This window comes from Eublepharis macularius, chromosome 10 (genome assembly GCF_028583425.1).
Source record: "Eublepharis macularius isolate TG4126 chromosome 10, MPM_Emac_v1.0, whole genome shotgun sequence".
NCBI classification, from domain to species: Eukaryota; Metazoa; Chordata; class Lepidosauria; order Squamata; family Eublepharidae; genus Eublepharis; species Eublepharis macularius.
The window spans coordinates 1,106,762-1,126,992 of NC_072799.1; the positions used below are offsets into that span (position 1 = coordinate 1,106,762).

Sequence of the window (20,231 nt, forward strand, 5' to 3'; positions counted from 1 at the left end):
AGACGGATTGCACAGAGTGAGTCAGTGGGGCCAGTTTCAAAGACGTTTCAGTAAACACGCAATGGGTATATACATGCAAATTTGCGAAGGTTTAAAATTAAAAAATACTTAAAATCAGCGGAAATCCAACACAGGGTTGAGGAACTGCTGAAACGGAGCATAAGCAACGGTAAGACCGACGCCTTAAAGAGCTCAATCAAAAAGAGTCCAGTAGCACCTTTAAGACTAACCAATTTTATTGTAGCATAAGCTTTTGAGAACCACAGCTCTCTTCATCAGATGCAACTTTATTGTAGCATAAGCTTTCGAGAACCACAGCTCTCATCAGATGCAACGAAGAAAGCTGTGGTTCTCGAAAGCTAATGCTACAATAAAATTGGTTAGTCTTAAAGGTGCTACTGGACTCTTTTTGATTTTGCTACTACAGACTAACACGGCCAACTCCTCTGGATTAAAGAGCTCAGGGACTCCCCTTCTTGCAGCCGCAGAGAGCAGCGAAGTCTACTCCCCTAGCGCGCCCTCTTCAGGTCCTCCCGAAATGTTACAGGGAGGCAGGGCTGCCCACTCCTCAGCGCTTCCGGTCCTGAACGGAACTGGGGTTTCCGCTTCTCTTGCCCAGAGGGTGATGGCCACAGAGCTGGCCCGCCTAGAGAGGCCACCAAGGAACGCGGCTCGCGGGCCCGAGGACTCCGTTTCCCGAAAGGCCAAGCGGCGCCGTTGCCATTGCGACGGCTGGAGGGCGGGGGAAGGGGGCGTGGCCTGGTCCGCCCTGGTCGGTCCGCGCTGGGCCGGGCCGGGCCGGGGCGACGATGGCGGAGGCGGAGGCGGAGAGCTTGGAGACGGCGTCCGAGCACGAGCGCATCCTGCGCGAGGTGGACAGCACCGACACGGCCTGCATCGGGCCCACCCTCAGGTGAGGGGGCTCGGTTTCCATGGCGACACCGCCTCGGGCCTGGCGGGGGCGGGGCAGGCAGGCCTCCCTCCCCCGGCGGTGGACTGCCCCTGGACATGGAAGCTCTCTTGGGCCGGCGGCCTCTGGCAGTGGACCCCGCCACGGAATTGCTCAGGGGGCAAAGGGGCCTTCCCTTGGGCCCGGCAGCTAAGAGCCAGGTCCCTCTCTCCGCCCTTCTCAACCCGCCTCCTGCCCCCTCGCAGGCTCCCCGGCCCTTCCCCTAGCCCGGGGGCTCTGCCCCGGCCCTCCTTTGAGGGGTTGCTTTCCTCCGACCCCTTCCGGGAAGGGAGGCCTGTGGAATGGGCTTCCGAAAGAAGCCGTGTAGGCAGGCGCCTGTAGGCTTGGGCTCCTCTTTTGAGATACGGGGGCCAGGACTTTAAACGTGGCCCTGTTTTTTGTGCGTGTGGGAAATGCCTCCTTAAGCAAGGCCTGGAATTGCTGGGTGTCTTATAATGTATTTGTTTATTCATTACTGAAATGTGCGTATTCCATTCTCGTTTCTCAAGATGGCAACAAAACAGCGACTACAACAGATCACAAAATGAATTTAGCTCATTTGGTAAACAACTCAAACCAAGCTGCCACAAAAGGTTGTATCCTGTTGCTGTTCCGGGGGTGGAAGCACCTCTTTCCTTGCCCCCCCCCCCCCGGACAAGAGAGGCCTCACCTGCTCCTTCAAACACCAGCTGTGAGGGAGTCTTGTGAATCCCCTCTGGGGGAGGGGGTGTTCCATGGCTTTGGCACCCCCACGGAAAAGACCCTGTCAGATTGGCCCCTGGAGCATTTTGGACAGCTGGGCCCATGGAGCAAGTCTTAGGACGACCTTGGTCGACGAGGAGGCTTGTACGGGAGATTCCAGTCCTTAGGGCTTCCTGGTCCCAAAGAGTCCGAAAACTTTCTGGGATCTAAGGCAGAGGACTCGAATCTGAGGCTCACGTGTTCCAGGTAGCTGACCCTGCTGCTGTTTTCCTGATCCAAAATGACCCCATTCTTGTTGTTCACAGCAACATTTTGGTAATTTTCTTCTATCGCAGGTGCTGAAAATGTGCACACTGAAATCACTTGCCCCATATGAGGTTTACATAGGCGCAAATGACCATATAACCTGGGTGTCTCTTTTCACACAATGCATCAGGAATTCCCACCTGGGGATCCCTCAGATTGCTTTTGGAAGCCATCTGGGTAGCTTCCTTGTCTCTTCAGACTGAGGCAGGATTCAATAAATGGAATGCCAGAAGGGGAATCCCAGGGAGCCCCTATTGTCAGTTTCAAGGGCTGCTTGATGTCTTCTGTTGCAAAGCAAAGGAATAAAATGGGAGAGGAAGTCTGAAGGTGGCAGTGATGGGTGGCCTTGACTTGCTTTGAGAGAGAGTTGCCTTGCAGAGAGTAGCTGGGAAGGGAGCAGGTGAAGGCCTGAGCAAGGGATCCTCAAGCCAGGCCTAAAGAGGGATTTTGTCAGGCAGGTGAGTTGGTGAAGACATGACATCTCAGGACAGTGGAAATGGGAGATGTTGGAATTGGTTGTCCTTGATCTTCAGCTGGATATTCCTTTCTTGATGAATGCTGAAGGGCAGCAGGCTCAAAGTCTGCGAGGGTGCCTGAGTGGAGGAAAGAAACCTTCCAGCGATGCATCCCGTGGGTGGGTGTCAGCACCCTCAAGCGTTAAGACGGAAGCAGCCAGACCCCAGTGGCAGCTCAGCAGTCCTGTGCTTCACTCGCTTCTCACCATTGCTGTAGTGCTATAAAGTGTGCTTGGCTGTTGCTGGCATCCAGCTGTGATTATGCCAGAGCTCCACACAGGTCGCCTTTCTGTTGCTTTTCTGCTGATTCCCAGTCCCCCCTCTGGGTGTTTCTGGCAGTTTTCACAGCTGTAGCCCTTCAGCAGGAAGAGGGAGGCTGAGATCTGGAGCAGGCTTCTGGGGCCTGTTGATTTCTGTCACCTCTTTGCTAGTGCTGTCTCCCTGCAGAGGGCTGCCATGTGATTATTTTGGGCTGTACAGTGAAGTGCTTGCCTCTTGAGTCTGACGGCTGCCTCCCCCCAAGTATTTCTATAATTGTTCCTGTTCTTTGATAACTGTAGAGAGCTTTGATTGGAGATCAAGTGCCAGGCACAAACCTCTGCCATGGACTCTTAGGCAGTGGCTTTGGGAGTCGTTTCGTGATGCTGATTTCAAGACCACAGTTGTGGGTTGAGTTACGAGGCCGGTGGTGATGGGAGTTAGTGCTTCTGCTCTGTTAATGGGGCCTTTGTTCTCTTGAGCGTTTCCCAGTGCCTCTTGTGGTGCCCTCTTCAGAGGAAGCAGCTCTTCGCCTGCAGAGGACAGTTGCCAGCTCCTCTCTCCTGTTCCAGAGAGTTAACAGAAGCACAGCTGGGAATGCAGCCATTGCCCCTCCACTCACCTGCACCGTTTGGGGACTGCGGTAGCTGCTGCCAAACCTGCCTCTGGAGAAGGAGGAGCTGATGCCTCGTCTTACATCCCACTAATTGCTGCCGGTTGTCCCAGATGATTTTAGTTGGCAGCCTGTGTCTTTGGCGAGGGGGGTGGAGAATCCCAGTCACCTGCCCCTCTCGGTACCCAAAGCGGCCTGGCTCCTGGGTGATGGGAAAAACTTGGGCTGGATCCCAGAGTGGGGCTCACAGAGTGGGCCTTCCCTGCCTCCCTGTCTCCATGGCAGCCCCTGAAATTCTGCTGCTGGAGAGCAGGGGACCCTCATGAGCCGGGTGTGCGTGTAGCGGTGAAGTGGCATGAAGCTCCCCCTCCTCCTGCCAGTGAGTGTGCCATTCTGCTGGAGGAACAGCACCTTTGGCTTTGCCCCTTTCCCTGGAGGGCATTTTCATTTAAAAGGCACCTTTGCTTCAACCTGAATCCCTACGTGGCTGTCTCTTCTGTAAACCAAGCTGGCCCTGGCCCTGCAGGCACCTCGGGGGTGTGGTGGTCAAAGAAATGGGGTGGGTTGGGAGGCATCACTCTTCCACTGGACTTTGCACACGAAGCTCCTCCTGTTTAAATGCCGGGATTTCAGCTTCCCTCTGCGCGGAACCTGGGAGCCCTGAGGTGTACGGAGCAGCTGAATGCAGCTCTGTCAGGCTCCTCCTAGGTGGAAATGGCTTGAGGGCAGGTTTGGATGTTGGCTGTAGGCCTAGAGCTCCATTTCCCCTTCAGCCCCACAACTAGCACTTCTCTGCCAGTTGCCCTGTCAACCCTTTGTAGTTCTTCCTGGTTGGCCACCTCGCCAACAACTATTTTACAGGACCACGAAAAACTGGCTGCCTTGCTTTTGCCTGCCTCTGTGTCATGAGGAAGTGTGAAGAGTGAGTCTGGTATGAAGTTTGCACAAAAGGGAGGGTCTGCTCTCCTGCTGGCAGTGATCCACGTGCCCCATTCTCCAGAAGGAGCACAGGAGCCTGGCTAGGCATATGGAGCCTTGCCACAGGCCTCCAAGGAAGTCAACAATCGAAAGAAAATTGAGATATGAGAAAATTCAGGCAACAAGATTAAAGAAAAATGAAAGGAGTTCTGCAGGGGGGGGGGGAGATGTAATTTGGGCATTGGCTTCTTAAATGCTACCTGATTGTGGGATATTGTGGCGTAGGGATTACCGTGCGTGAGTGACTGGAATGACGTGTGTATTTTCTTTGATTCCCACCTGTAAACTTCAACATCTCACTCACGAATTAGCCCCTCTGGGGCCACTAAAAGCCCTGGGGTTGGTAAGCTGACTTGACCGACCGGGAGATTGGAGCCCCTAACTTGGTAGAACTGTGGGTCCGAACAGTGGCGTTTACCACATTAAATCATGCTTGAGGACTGTTACATTGGCTTGAACATTAATGTAAGGTTTATATTTATTTAGGTATGCATGTGTGCCATCAGGTGGCAAACGACTTACGGAGACCCCAGCAAGGGGCTCTCAGAGCAGGTGAGAAGCTGAGGTGGTTTGCCATTGCCTTCCTCCGCAGAGTCTTCCTTGGTGGTCCTTACTGAGCTCGGGTTGTACCACTGTACACTCACATTCCCCGTGATTCCCCCTCCCCTCCCCACCGTATGGAACGGCCTGCCTGAAGAGGTCAGGAAAGCTCCCGCTCACCTGGCTTTCTGCAAACCATGCAAATTCAGGAGGGTTTTTTAACATGGGTTGGAGGGCTGTACTGTGAAGAAATGGCTCAAAGAGATGCATTGCTAAGAAGATTGGCACTATAGATTATACTTCTGTAGTAGTGTCTGCGTTGTTTAATACGTTATGTTAAATTACGTATGTTTTGTTTCAGCTCTGTATTGGATTTCTGCTTCCCTCCTCCCAGTTTCTGTAATCATCCTATCGTATTGTTCATTGAACATCCCAGCCATTGATCCTAATAACTTACACCGTGTCACCTGCCTTGCTTCTCAGGGAGAAAAGCAGACCACAAACAGCCCACATAAATGCCGTGCCACTGTCCCGCTCCTGCAGTTATTTGCCGTGTTTGTAATTTGTGTATCTTTGCATCGTTTGTTCCTCTTGCCTTGTCCTCCAAGGACCTTAGCGCCTCAGCTGCAGAGCCACGTACGGTGTGCGCAGAAGGTCCAGCCTCTGTCACCTCCACTTGGGTAGCCCTGCTGCAGGTGTTCAGGCGGGGGCTTCGGAGAGCAGCGGCAGCAGGCGGTCCCGGGCTGGGTGTCCTGGAGGTCTGCTGTTGTATAAAGCTGCTTCCTTGTTCAGAATGATTGTTTTTCACGTGGGGGTATGGTGGAAAGTTGAACTGGGATTCAGAAGGCGACAAGAATCTGTGTGATTCTTGGACGGGGCATGAGAATATAGCAGTCATTGCTACCGGGGTTCATAATAATAACAACATCTGATTTATGTACTGCCCTTCGGGACAACTTAACGCCCACTCAGAGCAGTTTTCAAAATATGTTGTTATTATCCCTACAACAATCACCCTGTGAGGTGGGTGGGGTTGAGAGAGCTCTGAGAGAACTGTGACTGACCCCAGGTCACCCAGCTGGCTTCAGGCGGAGGAGTGGGGGATCAAACCTGGTTCTCCAGATTAGAGTCCTGCCGCTCTTAACCACGACACCAAACTGGTTCATAGAAGATTTCCCCAAATTCTGCCCTTTGGAATTTGACAGCTGCCTGTTCCTGCCAGGGGTGAATTGCCAGCCGATCATGGGATTCATACTGGTCTCTGTCCAGTTGGGAATACCGGGCTGAGCCAGAATTTGTTTATTTTCCTGTTGATGTGTGTGGCTTTGAGAAAAGGACTGCCCTTGTTGTGCATAAAACGGGAAGTGCCGTGGCCTCGGAAGATTCCTGGTTTTGCATATACAATGAATGCGGGTCAGAGGGCAGGTGGGACATGACACTTATGGTGCTTGACCCCACTGAGGAGACGCAGAGGCTGGGAGAAGCCTCCTCACGCTGGAGAGATTTGACTTTACAGCTAGGAGGGAGAACCTGGCCTCTCTTTGACACGTTAGCCCCTCTCTGTTGGCTTAGGTGGGCCTGGCAGACCTTTGGGTTCCAGAACCGAAGGCCCAGATTGGCTAAGGCCTCTTTTGGCCCCTGTGGGGAGGGATCAGAGACGGAGCTGTTGGTCCCTTCTGTTTGTGTGTGGCCTTGTGTGGAACTGTGCAGACGGGCAGATGCCAGGATTTGTAAGTTAGGTTAGCAACCCTTCTATGTTCCTTTTCTTTTTTCAGCCTGCATTCTCATCCTGGAACTAGAGATGTGCATTGTAGCAATAAAACTGGTTTAGTTAATTAAGACACACTGCTTTAGTTCCTGCTCACGGCCTTGGCTGCATGCTCATGCCCTGAAAAATGAACCCCGCAGTTGTTGTACCTCTTGGCACCAAGCAGGATCTTGTTTTCAAATGTGTTTGTTTTTCACATTTCTGCAACCCATACCCTATTGTATTGCTCGCTGCCTGTCATAGCTGTCGATCCTATTGACTTGCACTGTGTAATCCGCTTTGAGTCTCAGTGACAAATGCAGGCAATAAGCAAGTTACAGAGAAGCAAGCGGTGGTGATGGCAAGTTCCAGTTCCTGTTCTTTGGGGATCCGGGGGGACGGGGGACAAAGAAACGACTTCTCTCCCGGCCTCTGAGCCAGGCTGCGCTTCACTTGCTTGCCCGAGGGCCGTTTGCCTGAGTGGGGAGGGGGAGGGCTCCACTGGGGAGCGGGGCAGAAGCCTCCAAGTATAGAACAAGGATTTTCGCCATAACTAGTAATGCTTGTAGTACCTTAATGTTCTGCTGAGATGAAGAGCTGGAGAGTTGCATGTCCTCTGCATATAATTGCACATGCAGTGATTGTGTATGCTGCAAAATATATAAATAGGGAATTATTATGGTTCTGATAAGCTGAACACAAGCAACGTTCCTAGGCCACAGCTGAGAGGCTGTTTGCCTGAGAGTGGTGCAGCCATTTCTCATCTAAAAATTTTGATAATGGTTACTGACTGGAAACCATTGTGCAAATGAATGAGCTAAGCTTTTCAAAACACGTTGTGGTATTAGACGTGGGAATATGATTCCTCCTTTGGGACAGTCCTGGCATCACAGCCCCTCTTGCAGGTCTGTGGATAGCAGTTTCCCTCTTGAGCTCAACGGTGTCCTCTTTCCTGAACAGGCGCAGTAACTGCGACTTGCTGGCGCTGGGTTACTGGAGAGAAGGAGCTCAGGCTTAGTCAAAAGAGGGAATGTCCAGGGGCCATCTGTCAAGGATGCTGGTGGGTCCTGTCTGTTTTATAGTTGCCGGAGTGGTGGTGAAGGCTTTCTAATCTTAGTTTCTTGGGCACGTGCGACAGATGTTGAACTTGGAGCTCTGGTGGCGCAGACGGTTGCTTGGCTGTGCTAAGGCAAGCTGTGTGGTGGGTCTTTCTGCATCTGTCTCCCACTCTCGGAAGGGTGATTTCATGTGCAGCGCTGCAGCTGAAGCTCCGGGAAAGGGGCTGCCTTGGAAAGCGCCGCTCAAGGGGTGAGGTCATCAGAAAAGCCATCCGCTGAGCGAATCCTCTGCAACCAGAACAGGCTTTGCTGTAGGAATCGCAGTCCTCCTGAGATGGCTCTGACACAGACCCCTGGCCTGGCGGCTGGGAAACGTCGCTGGAGCCTGGCTTGCTAACAGGAATTGTGATGGAAGACGAGAGTTGGTGCCCGAAGGAGCTGTGATGCCCTCCGGTGCAGGCAGGGCCCTTCGGTGGGGTTGCTTGCTGGGCACGCTTCTCATTGGTCCCCATGCAGACATGTCTTCAGCCAAAGGAGCTGCTGGTGCTAACAAATCCGGCATATTCTTACCCCGCTCTTCCTTCAGAGAGCTCAGCTTCTTGGAACGGCAGGGAACTGGGCTGGCTGTTTTCTGCCAGTGGAAACCAGGCGCTTCCTTGGGCCGTCCTACTGTGGTTCCCTGAGCAGAGTTACCCCTTTTTAAGCCCATCCGTTTCAGTGGCCGTAGGAGGCTGGAACTCTGCGCAGCTTTGCTCTCTTAGCTTGCTGGGTTTTGCGGCTGTTCCTTGCAGTGGTGACGGGACTGCTGTTGTCGGTGCCATGATAACATCCAGGTTAGATTATCGCAATGTGTTTTATGTGGGCTGCCTTTGAAAAAAGTTCTGAAGTTTTACGAAGGTAGCCAGTTAACTGGGTCTTACTAAGTGAACGTATTTCATCCAGCCCTCAGCTAGGGCACCATTCAGAGCGCCTGGAATTTGCCAAGAAAGCCCCAAATGGTCTGAAATCTGCGATTGTGTTGTAGGGGTTAGAGTGTGGGACTAGGATTTGGGAGACCCAAGTGCGGATGCCCACTCTGGCATGGAAGCTGGCGGGGTGACCTTTAGCCAGTCACACACACTCATTCTAGCCTACCTCAGAGGGCTGTTGTGAGGATAAAAATAGAGGAGAGAGGAAGGATTTAAGCTGCTGTGAGTCCTCATTCAGGAGAATGGCAGGGGTATAAACAAAGTAAATACATCAAGTAAATAAAACACATGACTATGTGGTGTCAGATGAGATTGTCATCAGGGGCTGTGTTGGAGTCTCTGCCTTGCCCGCTGCAGAGAGGACCTTCTCTGCAGGGGCGTGCCAGTCATGGAAATTCCGCCCCAAGTATATTGGCACAGGAGCCTTGCTGGGAAAATGTGAATTGGGAAAACTTCCTGGAAAATTTTTCTGGTGCTCTAAGTAGAGCATGATCTCATTTAGCATATTTATTTTGACTCACTTTTACCATTTGTTTACTAAGTCCCATGTTAATTTGGCAACAAAAACTTGGTCTGAAATATTTGATTAGGAAAAAAAGAGGACAGATTGCAGAATATAAAACCGCATAATCAGGCATCATAAAACAACCAATGAACAGCCAGTAAGACCAGGATTACAGAATTAGAGAATAATGCAAGCAGCAAACGGTCTAAGGGAAGGTATACTGTAAACAATACAAGGTGGAATGAGAAAGGTACATGACGATACAGTCAAAGCCACACCTGCACTGGGCATGGCCTTCTGGTGCCCTCCCGAACTGTTCGGTTATGCTGCAGCTGGAATCCTTTTCTAAAAATGCTTTCCAGAGGATTTCTGTTTGGCACTTCCTGCAGAATGATAGAAGTGGGGGTGGGGTCTTCCTGATCTCATCAGGCAGGCAGTTCCACGGGTGGGAGCCACCACAGAGAACACACACGAACAAGTAATTGCCGACTTGACCCATTTTCAGGGTGGCACCTCAGATGAGTGAAGCTGATGTGGTGCTTAGCGGGAGAGGTGGTCCTTCAGACCTCTAAGCCATGAAGGGCTTTGTAACCAGTACCTTGAATTTAACTGTTAAGTGATTGGTAACCAACAGAGTGTCTGAAGAGTGGGTGAGACATGCATACTTTGCCTAATACCTGATAGCAGCTGGGCTGCGGTGTTCTGGACCAACTGGAGTTTCCGAGTTGTCTTCAAGGGCAGACCCATGTACAGTGTATTACAGTAGCCTAGCATCGAGGTACCCATAGCATGGATCCATGAGGCCAGAGCAGCCTAGTGAAGGGAGGGGCCCTGCAAGCCTTGGTATCCCACAGCAGTCCTCTGAGCACTGCCCACAAGGAATGATTTAAACCAGTCAAAGGCACGTCCCTTAATCCATGGTTTTATCTTCAGATACCTCAACAAGATGGCATGGTCCTCAGTATTAAAGGCTGCTGATAGATCCAGGAAAGCAACCCAGAGGCACCACCTCTGACTAAGGCCGCCAGTGCCATCCTATAACCGGCCTGAAAACAGACTGAGAGGAGTCTAGAGCAGGTGAGTCATCCAGGAAGACCTGGAGTTGATCTGTGACCATCTTACAGACTAGAAGATGGATGGCCTCATCGTTCTTCTCTAGTGATGGTTTATTAAGAGGTGGATTAATGATTGGCCTGCCTTAAGACCAGGGAAAGGTGCCTTGAATCAGTGATTGATTTATGGTGGGTGACAGGGACTCACTTGTAGCAGACTGATTTAACTATACCTAATTGGAGCTTCCGAGCTGTTCGGTATGCAAAATTCATTTCCCCAGATCAGATAGCATCAGAGTTTTGGATAAGGTCTGATAACAAGGATCTCTCTTGAGAACTGGCTTCTCAGAACAAATTATTTGTAAGTGGGTTCTTCTTGTTAACTCTTTCCCATCAAGTGTGCACACAAACTTTTAAAAGATTTTAAATCTTTATTCTTTATTGAAACAAACCCTAATCTTTTTAGTTAAGCAAGATATTAGAATATAAAAACATACTAAACTAAATCCAACTAGTAATGAACATATGCATGTAATACAAATTAAGCGTGCCGTCCTAAGCAGAATTACTCCAGTGTAAGATCATTGAAATCAATGGGCATAGACTGGAGTAACTCTGCTTAAGATTGCTCTGCAAATCTCCTAACATTTCTCAAATGTAACTAAATATAAATGATTGAAAATCAGATCATATTTAAGGTACATGGAATGCACTGGAATTTCATAATCACAAAGACATATGTATTTCTCATCTAAAATAGTTTGTGTGATATTTTCTTGATTATTGATGTCAAAGATTGGTCCTTCAGTTCAGAGTTGCAAATAATAAAAGATCCTGATTTAAACTTTTTAGCAATATGCCCTTCCCGTTTCTTTCTGGGGAACGTGGTTTCTGTGGGTTCAGTGCTTGTCCGTGTCCTTGTTTTCGATATACACCCAGCTTTGAACTTGGCTGGAGCCTGACGCTGGGGTAGATCTGACTTGAAATCCGTGGCAATAGGCGTCCTGCCTTGGCCCTGTTGTCTGAGCGGGTCAGGCAGGATACAAATGCTTTCATAAAACAGAACTAAGGCAAGGTCTAGTCTGTTTCTCTTGTGTATTTGTCAAATTGTTCTGGTCAGTTGGGAACTGTGAGTTTGAATTATGTGGAATATTTTGGGCTTTGCAAGGCAAGTATTTCCTCCTCTTCCCCCAGTTTCTCCATTCTAACAGTCTCTCTGCACGAGACATCTGACATGTGATGAATACGTGTTGGGAGATGCAATGTTAGCCGGGAAGGGTAGTTTAAAAAGACAGAGCTGGCAGCAGGGCAAAGCCTTTGCTATACACTGGAGGTGTGTGAAGGGGCTGTGAAATGCTGGAAGGGAAACTTCAGCCCATTATATCCTCTTCAGGTCCAAGCGTGGCTCTGGAAGGCAGCTCCAGCCCATTTCCTTTGCTCACTGCCCTCTGGTTGCCATCCCAAACAGTTTTAGACTGGAGCAGTGAAACTGACAGAGCCTTTGGGAGGAAAAGATGAAATTAAACCCTCTGAGGAGCGATCTCTGCTTACTCCGTCTTTTTAAACTACATTTCCCAGCTAACGTTGCGTCTTCCCACACTTGACGAACATGTGCCAAGGCATCTCATGTGGAGAGACTCTAAGATACGGACTCTAAGATACTGGAAATTCTTGTCAAGACCTGTGAGCTTGCTCATTAGAATTTAATGTCAAATTTGTAAACCTCAGCCCCTACACTTTGAATTTGGTAACTTAATTAAAACTCACTGAGGACTTTGAAAAGACCTTTGACGGGTACTAAGAAAGCAAATGCATTTTGTTAGAAGACCTCAGCTGTCCTGTGTCAGTCCATCTGGGTCTGAGAGAGTCTGAGCTGCCTCCGGAAGTGGGGTTGCGCTCTCTCTTTTATAGCTTGATTAACCCACCAAATTTACTAAAACGTGGAAAGAATGAATGCAACATAAAGGTAGAAATGGTTGCATTTGAATTAGGGCAGCTATTCCTAGAGGAAATCTAGAAGATTGCTTCTCAGAGGAAATGGTCAAAGAGCTGCTTGAAAATTGAAAATGAAATCAATCCATTCCTTTGGAGGGCCAGAAATACTTCCGTAGCTGCTGCAGCCTTTGCTCCCAGGTTATTGAACTTCCAGAGCTCTTGTGATGGGCTATCTATGCTTGTGAGACTGGCTTGTGACTTTCAGAATCCATCACTGGGCCACGGTGAGCCTGATTTCTTTTTAAAAAGCAGACCTTTCTGGACTGAAACCCTGAGAGAATGAGCGAGCCTCGAGTCCAGAAGCATTTCCTTGGGAACGACGCCCGCCCGAGGAGAACACAGGCCACCCGAGAGTGGCGCTGCTTCAGCGACCACCCAGGGGCTGTATTCACGCGTGGGCTTTTCACCGTTGTCAGATGGCCCAGAGAGGAGTTGGAGTGTCTACTCCCTTGCAACCTCCTCCTCGCCCCCCTCCTCCACCACCTGGCGACCTTTCATGTCTGGCTTGCAAGGGGCAATACACTCCTCGTATTTTTTAAGGCACATTTCACCTTGTGTGTGAGTATTGGGGGGCTTCTTGCCCCTCCAGAGGTTATGCCTGTTGTTGTTCATGGTGTGCCTGAAAGCCAGTAAGTGCGCATCGCCTGTAGCTGAGCACGCTGACAGGTGAAGCTCTCTGCACTTTTGCAGGTAATGCAGCTGTGGGTTGGAGTGGACTGGAAGTAGGCAGAGAGCCTCTGATGACCTCCCCTCTGCTCTCCCCCACTTGCTTTCCATGCCTCTTTTTAAAATGAGGGTCCGCAAGAACTGCTTATTTTGTGGGGAGGCGGGAGAGGAAAGCAGAGAAAGGCCCTCTTGTCTACTGTCCCAAACGGTCAGGGCTAAGCTCTTCCTTGAGTGTGTGGCAACATAACTAAATGCAGGCTATAGAAATGTTTCAAATCAATAAACCCCACCTGGTGCTGCAAGCAGGGGTGCGTCCTGGCAGAAGGCAAGCCCTGCTTGCTTGTGATGTTCCTTTGCCAGGTCAGAAAAGAGGAGTTTGTTAATAGTGAAATGATCCATTTTAAAAAGCCGGTTCACACTGGAGCATGGCTGTCTTTTGTGGAAGGGTCCGTGGCTCACCCTCTGTTGCAGGAGTGTAGTCTGACGGCCTTATACGCTCCGGCAGTCCTTGGGGTCCCCCTCTGGAAGCACCTGCCGCCCCCTCCCAACTTGTTCTTCCAGCTAGTTGGACTCTGTGGACTTGCCTTTTGCGTTCCTGCCCTTCCTTGATGTTGGACTGAAATTTGACCTCCACTTGGGTCAGGGAATGATTTCTACGCTGGCTGCTGGTTCCCTCAAAGCCCTCAGAGCCCTTTGTGAAAGGCCTGCAGGGATTGCCCGTGGAGAGAACCCGTGGCCAGCGCCAGTGTGGTGTCTTTTCCATCCCTCGGGGTATCAAAGGATGAGCAAAGATGAGCGTTCTTGGCTTCCTCCTCTGGAACCTGTCCCTTCTTCACTGTGCTTTGTATTTTTGGTTGAAAATTTCAAATTCCAAAATGTAAGCATCTAGTATTCTGAGCCTAAGGCTCTGTGTTAAAAACTCCCAAGAGTAGCTTTGTTGGGGGCCTCCTGGAGCCCTGAACTCTTAACTGGTCTTCTGACGGGCTGAGAAGCATCCGGTGAGCATGGTGCTCAGGCCAGAGGGAGGCTTCATCCTTGTGCAGCTCAGAGGAGAGGCCCATAAAGTGTCCTGAGGAGCAGGCAGCCCAGTGGGGGAGGGGAGTTCATTTGGAAGAAGGTCACCCTTGCTGTATTGGACTGAAGAGGGTTGGTAGTGAGCTCATGTGAATGGGTTTCTTCTATGCATTTGCTGTTTCCCTCTGCATTGGCATTGGTGATGATAACCAACACCTCTAAAAGGGCAGTTATGCCAGTTGTGGCAGCTGTTGCTGCTGTGAGAACCCCCCTTTCCACTCCCAGGTCCCACTGGCCTCGCCAAGGGGCTCCCCTGGTGCACTTCCAGTGCTTAGAGCCAGAAGGTTCACGTGGAGGCTGGAGCTGATGTATCACTTTAGCCCACAGGCCCTCAGGTGCTGGAAGCGGATTCTTGGTCAGGCCTCACCCAGCGCAGTGGCAGAGCCTCTTGCTTGGCATGCAGAGGGTCCCAGGTTCAACCCCCCGCATCTCCAGTTAGAAGAGCACCAGGTAGGAGGTTATGGGAAAGATCTCCGCCCGAGAGCTGCCAGTCTGAGTGGCCAATACCGGCCTTGATGGACCAAGGCTCTGATTCCCCAGCAGGCGCTTCACGTGTTCACAGCCCACCTCTTCTGCAGAGTGACATTTTCCATGTGGCAGTTTGTGCCCCTTCGTAGGCCGAGTGAACTCAGCCGCAGGACGAGAATGACCGGCTCTGTTGCTTTTTTCTCCCAGGCATCGGGTAGATCGGGACTTGGTCCGAAGTTTCATGCTACCTCTCCCCACCATTGAACCAGGGCGTAGTATTTGTATTTCATTAAAATGGGCCTGTCTTAACAGAGCCTAGGATTCCCCAGGAATTACAAGTGCTAACTAGCTGAGTCACACTTGTGATTAGCCTGCTGACTAGATTTGAATTTTACTGGATTGCCTTTTTAAATTTTTTAAAATTTAGTTAGAAATAGAAGTTTTTAAAAAAAGCAATGGCAATAGAAAGTGCATAGAACCTTATAATAGAAAAACATATAAAATAGATTTGAGTTGCATAAGAAATATAAACATAATATATATCAAAACTGAATATCATACTTTTGCACCTCAACTTACACATTTTCTATTCAGCATTATATTCAACCTACAGAAAAAGTATTTGGTCCGTTAATTTATTAGGTTATTTAGTTTGTTAGTTTGACTATTTTAATTTTAACTGTTAATCTATTTTACTATTATATATATGAAAAAATTTCATCCAAACATAACGGAAGGGTAAATTTCCCCTTCTATCACCCTTATAATGCTTCTAAATAAAGTTTAATATCTTAGCTTGTTAATTTAACTATTTTATTTAACTGTTAGACTATTGACTAAATAAACTGTTAGTCTATTTTAGTTTTAATTATACTGTAACAGAATATATAGGCCTTGAAATGGATCTCCTCCTCAATCTCCATTTGTGTTCGTTATTCCATTACCAACTTCCAAAAAAACCTTATAATCATTTAAAGCAAAATAATAATCCAATTAGTATCTAATTGTATAAATCACAATACCCGAGATATCAAAATATATACACTTCAGGGTAAGTTTTCTTTTCCATCACCGCTCTGATGCTTCTGAATAGAATATCTAATAATGATCATCACAGAAGAGAACCCCTGAACATTTTATTTTCAATGTTTTGCTCAGCCTAGCAAGTTTTGTATCTTAGCTTGTTAATTTTATTCTTATTATTTAACGATTATAAATTTCCCCTTCAGGCTCCATTTATGTTCCTTTTCTTCATATTTCCTTCTAAGTTATGTGCCTTAATTTGATTAGAGAGTTTAGTCAGCTTCCACAGAGCCATATACTCATTGGATCATCTCGTCAAAACAGGCCTCCTGGATCAAAGTCCCTGTGAGCCTTCAGATAGTCTCGTGTTGACCAATGAGAGGCACTCTTTAATTCCATGAAACCCTAATTTTACCGGATTGCCTTGATGCCACTTTTTGTTTTCATACCTGCTGCATAAATGTTGGTGGATCCAACGGAGAGCTCCAGTTACCCTTCTTCCACAAAATACTTGCACTACCACCATGTATAGGTTCTGCAGTTGTATAACTCAAATTAGGCTTTCCAAAATTTCAACATAAATGTTGGCATTAGTTAGGGTCTAGTCCTTTCCTCTGTTGAAGTGAGCTCCAGTCCACACAAACTTATGATGGAATAAAACATTGTCAGCCTTTAAGGTGTCACAGGACTCCTGTGGGTTAAGTGAGTGGCTAAAGTATTGTGAAGCCGGGAGAAGACTGTTTTGGACTTCAGTGGGTTGAAAACAAGTCCAAAAACTCGTGCCCCTTTCCCCTCCCTTGGTCAGTTTTGGGGGAGGGGGCGGAGTGGCGGCACCCCTGCCCTGCCTAGCTTGGGAGGGGGCGAGTGGTGCATGTTGCTCAGAGAGGCCTTTGGCGTCCCTCGGACTGCAAAAGCTGGACGTGCCTCCGGCGAGACGTGCCCTGCTTCGTGACCCCCTCCGGCTGCTGTCAGCATTGCCGGAAGCAGCCTTGGGTCGCCCACGCCGAACGAATCCGTTGTGCTTCATCCGTGCGTCCAGCTCTGCGTTGAAATGGATTTTAAGCTTCTTTAAGTGAGACTTTTATACTTGCCCTGACTAAGGTGTAGCTTGCACTGTTTCATTTTATTTATTTCTAGCCCAGCTTTCTTGCTGAGTCTCAAGGCAGATTATAAAATACGAAAGCAGTGCAGTCAGGCGGCGTGCAATTTCCAGTACGCAGCACAGAAGAATAGCAATTGCAGAACTAGAAACGGTGCAGACAAAAACTGTCCCAGGCATGCCATGCTGTAGATGCTGCAGAAAGTAGGTTACAGACGGTTCTGCAGTCAAAGCAAATGCATACTATGCACATTTATTTATTTAAAGCATTAGTATGCTGCCTTTCTTACTCAGAGTCCCCAAGGCAGCAACTGTTAAAACATTAAAAAATTTAAAACAACATTTTAAACAATTTAAATTTAAAACGTTTGAAATGCTCTAAAGATAATTCAATAAGAAACACCCACCCACCCACACAAGAGGGAGGAGGGCCTATAACAGTTATTGTGGGTATGCCAAGCAAAGCCAAAAAAGTCTTCACCTGCTGTCAGAATACGGCAACAGAGGGGGGACAAACGGATCTTCCTGGGCAGCGGGTTCCAGAGTTTTGGTACCATGACTGAGGTGTCTTTTTTTTGCAATAGATTACAATCCTGTTCACTTGTGAAAGCATCCTCCTGACTGTTCCATTACGCTGCAGTTCTAAACTTTTTATATAAATGCCCTCCGTCCCTCCGAAGGCCCTCCTGCGGAATGGTAGCAACGCAGGAGCCCTCCTCAGGCAGGCCATGCCAGGAGGTGGGAGCTGCCACAGGGAAGGCGCATGAGCAGGCAGTTGCCAACCTTAGCCACTTGGGGAGTGGCCCCCTCTGAAGGCTTTGCAGTGAAGTGTGTCAGGAGAGGCGTTCCTGGGGGTAGGGTCTAAGGCCGTGATGGGCCTTGTTGGTGATAACCAGACCCTTGAACTGAACCTGGTAACTGGTCACCAGTGGAGAGGCTGCAGTTGCCTGATTCCTTTGTGTCTGCAGAAGGCGTTCCAGCAGATTTCAGCCAGGCACCCTTGCTAACTGTGTCGGGTGCGGCCCCCGTTAAGATGTTACTGAGAAACAGGCTTGCTGCCAGGATCCTGGATCACAGGCTCGATGTCCAGAGTTGCTGGCAGTGTAACAGCAGGATTTGAGTCCAGGGGCGCCTTAGAGACCCACCAGATCTTCAAGGCAGAAGCCTTCAGGAGTCAGAGCTCCCTTCATCAGATCCTGTCAGTGTAACCGGCAAGGTGCGGTTGGGCTCCAATCTGGCTGTTCCACTGCAGACCAACATGGCCACCCACCTGAAACTATTGCAATGGTTGTTGTTCAGTGTGTGCTCTTTTGCTGCCCCTTCTCCCCGCCCCGACTTTCGGCTCTGGCTGTCTAGGGAAGGCAAACTTCTTTCATCTGAATAATCCAGGTTTAGAATTTTGCTGTTTCTGCCTGCATATCTTGAATTGAGTTGACCTAAAATGAAATGCCTCATTGCAACATCAGGCCAGTGGAACTAGATGAAGGGGGAAGCATGGCAGATGCGAATCAGGCGTTGCTGTCTCTTAGCTTAATGCAGTGAAGGTCAGGGCTGCGTGTTGTGCAAATGCAGGCATCTGCCTTTGGATTTGTAGCTCGGCTCCATGAGGCTGCCGCCCAGCCTGACGTTCCCTCTGCCTGCTCTTGTGGTGTGAATACCGTCTGTTTGTATAAAAAGTGCTTGCCTAAGTGTTGGCCTGGGTCTGTGGTGCCTGGTTTTTCTTCCTGCTTTTCCCTCGAGGAAGGCAGTGGGGCTGAAGGCTCGCATCCCATCTGCAGAAAATGCCCTTTCGTTCAAAGGCACTAAATGAGTTTATGTATTTATTTATAGGGTGCCTTTCTCACTGAGACTCAAGGCTCATGATAGGACATCAACAGTGCACTTAGACAGCATAAAGCAACCAGTGAATAATTTGACTAGGATTATAGAATTAGAAAATGTGAGCAGCAGACTATCGAAGACAGAGGTGTACTATAAACCAGAAAGTGGATTACATCTTGGCCTAGGACAACGTGGTAAAAGCTGGTGATACCGACAATAATTATTGCAGCGGACTACAATCCCATACCTTTATGAAGAGGTGCGCCTGGCCACTTCCATTCTACTACAGTTCTAATCTCTGTTCAAAAATGTCCTGCTGAACATTTCAGTTTGGCATATTCTGAGGAACAGCAGAAGTGTGGGGCCTTCCCACCCTTCTCAGGCAGGCAGTTCTGCAAGATGGGAGCCACCACTGACCTTTTTCACATGGATGGGCAGCCGCTCGCCTCGCACATTTGCAGGATGGCGCCTTCAGTAGGCCCTGCTCTGCACTGACTAGTTGACTTCTAGGGCAGAGTGCGTTGTGGTCCTCTCGCCTCCAGATAACCCTAGCATGGCTCCATGTGGCCAGGTCAGCTGAGTCAAGGCAGGATGCCGCCTTCCGGGCTAGAGGAAGCTGAAGAAGGCCATTCTTGCTCCTGCTCCCATAATACCATTGGGTCCAGAAGGACCTTAACTGAGCCAGCGGGTGTCATCTGAGCCCCAGCAATGGTGGGGAGCGCAGTGCTGGTGGACCTTGGCCTTCCCAACCAGCGTTATTCCCATCTCGTCAGGATTCCGTTTTGACATGCCTCCCCCCGCCCTTATCGTTTGGCGCTTCTCCAGGAGCATCTTCACGCCATTTGGAGAAAGAGATACAGGGCAGGGTGTTACTGCATACTGATGAATTTAGGTTACTTGGTGCAAAATGTTTGCAGGAAGAACCTGTACATTTTTCTGAAGGCGGGGGTGGGGGTGGGGGTGGGGACGGGCCTGGAGAATGATTATTTTCAGAGGGAAAGCGGGATTCTTTTTGCCCTCTGGCCAGATCAGAAGGCCCTGTTCTTAAACATCCTGTGTTTTGATCGGCTTAGTGAGCGATTATCCCCCCTCCCCCCCCCACCTTTGTGTGCTTCCGTACAGGAAACAGAGTCCTGAATTTGTTTCTGAGGAAGGGCTCATCATTATGCCTTGGCTGTGACAGAGCGCCTACTCTTGTCCCATGCTTGTCTGTCTACCAGACAGTTAAGGGTTGCAGGTTGAATGGAGTGGCTAGAGAGCAGCTGTCTGCCATCTTTTGGAGTTTCCCCTTGTCCCGGTAGTAGCCCAGTGCTGGTTTAAAGGCACTTGTGGAAATAGTTGTCCTGGTAAGTAGCAGCGATCCATTTCTGATCTACATTCTCTTTGCACTTCCTCTTTTCAAGGCCAGCAGGTGGGCCTCTCACACTGTGTATAACCGCCCCCCCTGGCATTTGCTCATATTAGAGACCCCTGAACGTGTAATAGGGACCTCTTCTAAGATGCTTGAGTGTCCTCTTCTTCAGAACAGAAAGTCTCCGCTGCTTATTGTCCCAGCATCACACGCACTCACCCCAGATCTTAGCAGTAACGGTCTGAACTGTCTCCAGGTGGACGAGGCCCCCCACCCCCGCTCTGCCCGCCTGCTCCCTGCTCACTGGCCTCAGCGCAAGCAGGCCACCCCTGTGGGACATTTGGGGGCACATTGGACGCTGATGTGTTGGGCTTTCTTTTGTGGTGCTGAGCAAAGGCCGCGGTCGCCAGAAAGAGGCCAGATTTCTGTGAGAAATGGAGACTCTGGCAAGTATGTTTAGTAGGGCAAGACCGCAGGGCTCGCTTGGTGAAAGTGCAGAATTTGGGTGAGTGGAATGATACCACCCCCCCACCCCCACCCCCC

General features: G+C 49.5%; 1 protein-coding gene across 2 annotated transcripts in view; it reads left to right on the plus strand.

Moving 5' to 3' along the window:
• The first annotated feature begins 785 nt into the window (after positions 1–785).
• EXOC6B (exocyst complex component 6B) overlaps positions 786–20,231 on the plus strand; it is a 245,827-nt gene continuing 226,381 nt past the window's right edge. For both annotated transcript variants that reach the window (XM_054989943.1, XM_054989942.1), the window contains exon 1: positions 786–913. In XM_054989943.1, the coding sequence (XP_054845918.1) occupies positions 810–913 (104 nt within the window). In that variant the 5' untranslated portion in view covers positions 786–809. The remainder of the gene's footprint in view (positions 914–20,231) is intronic.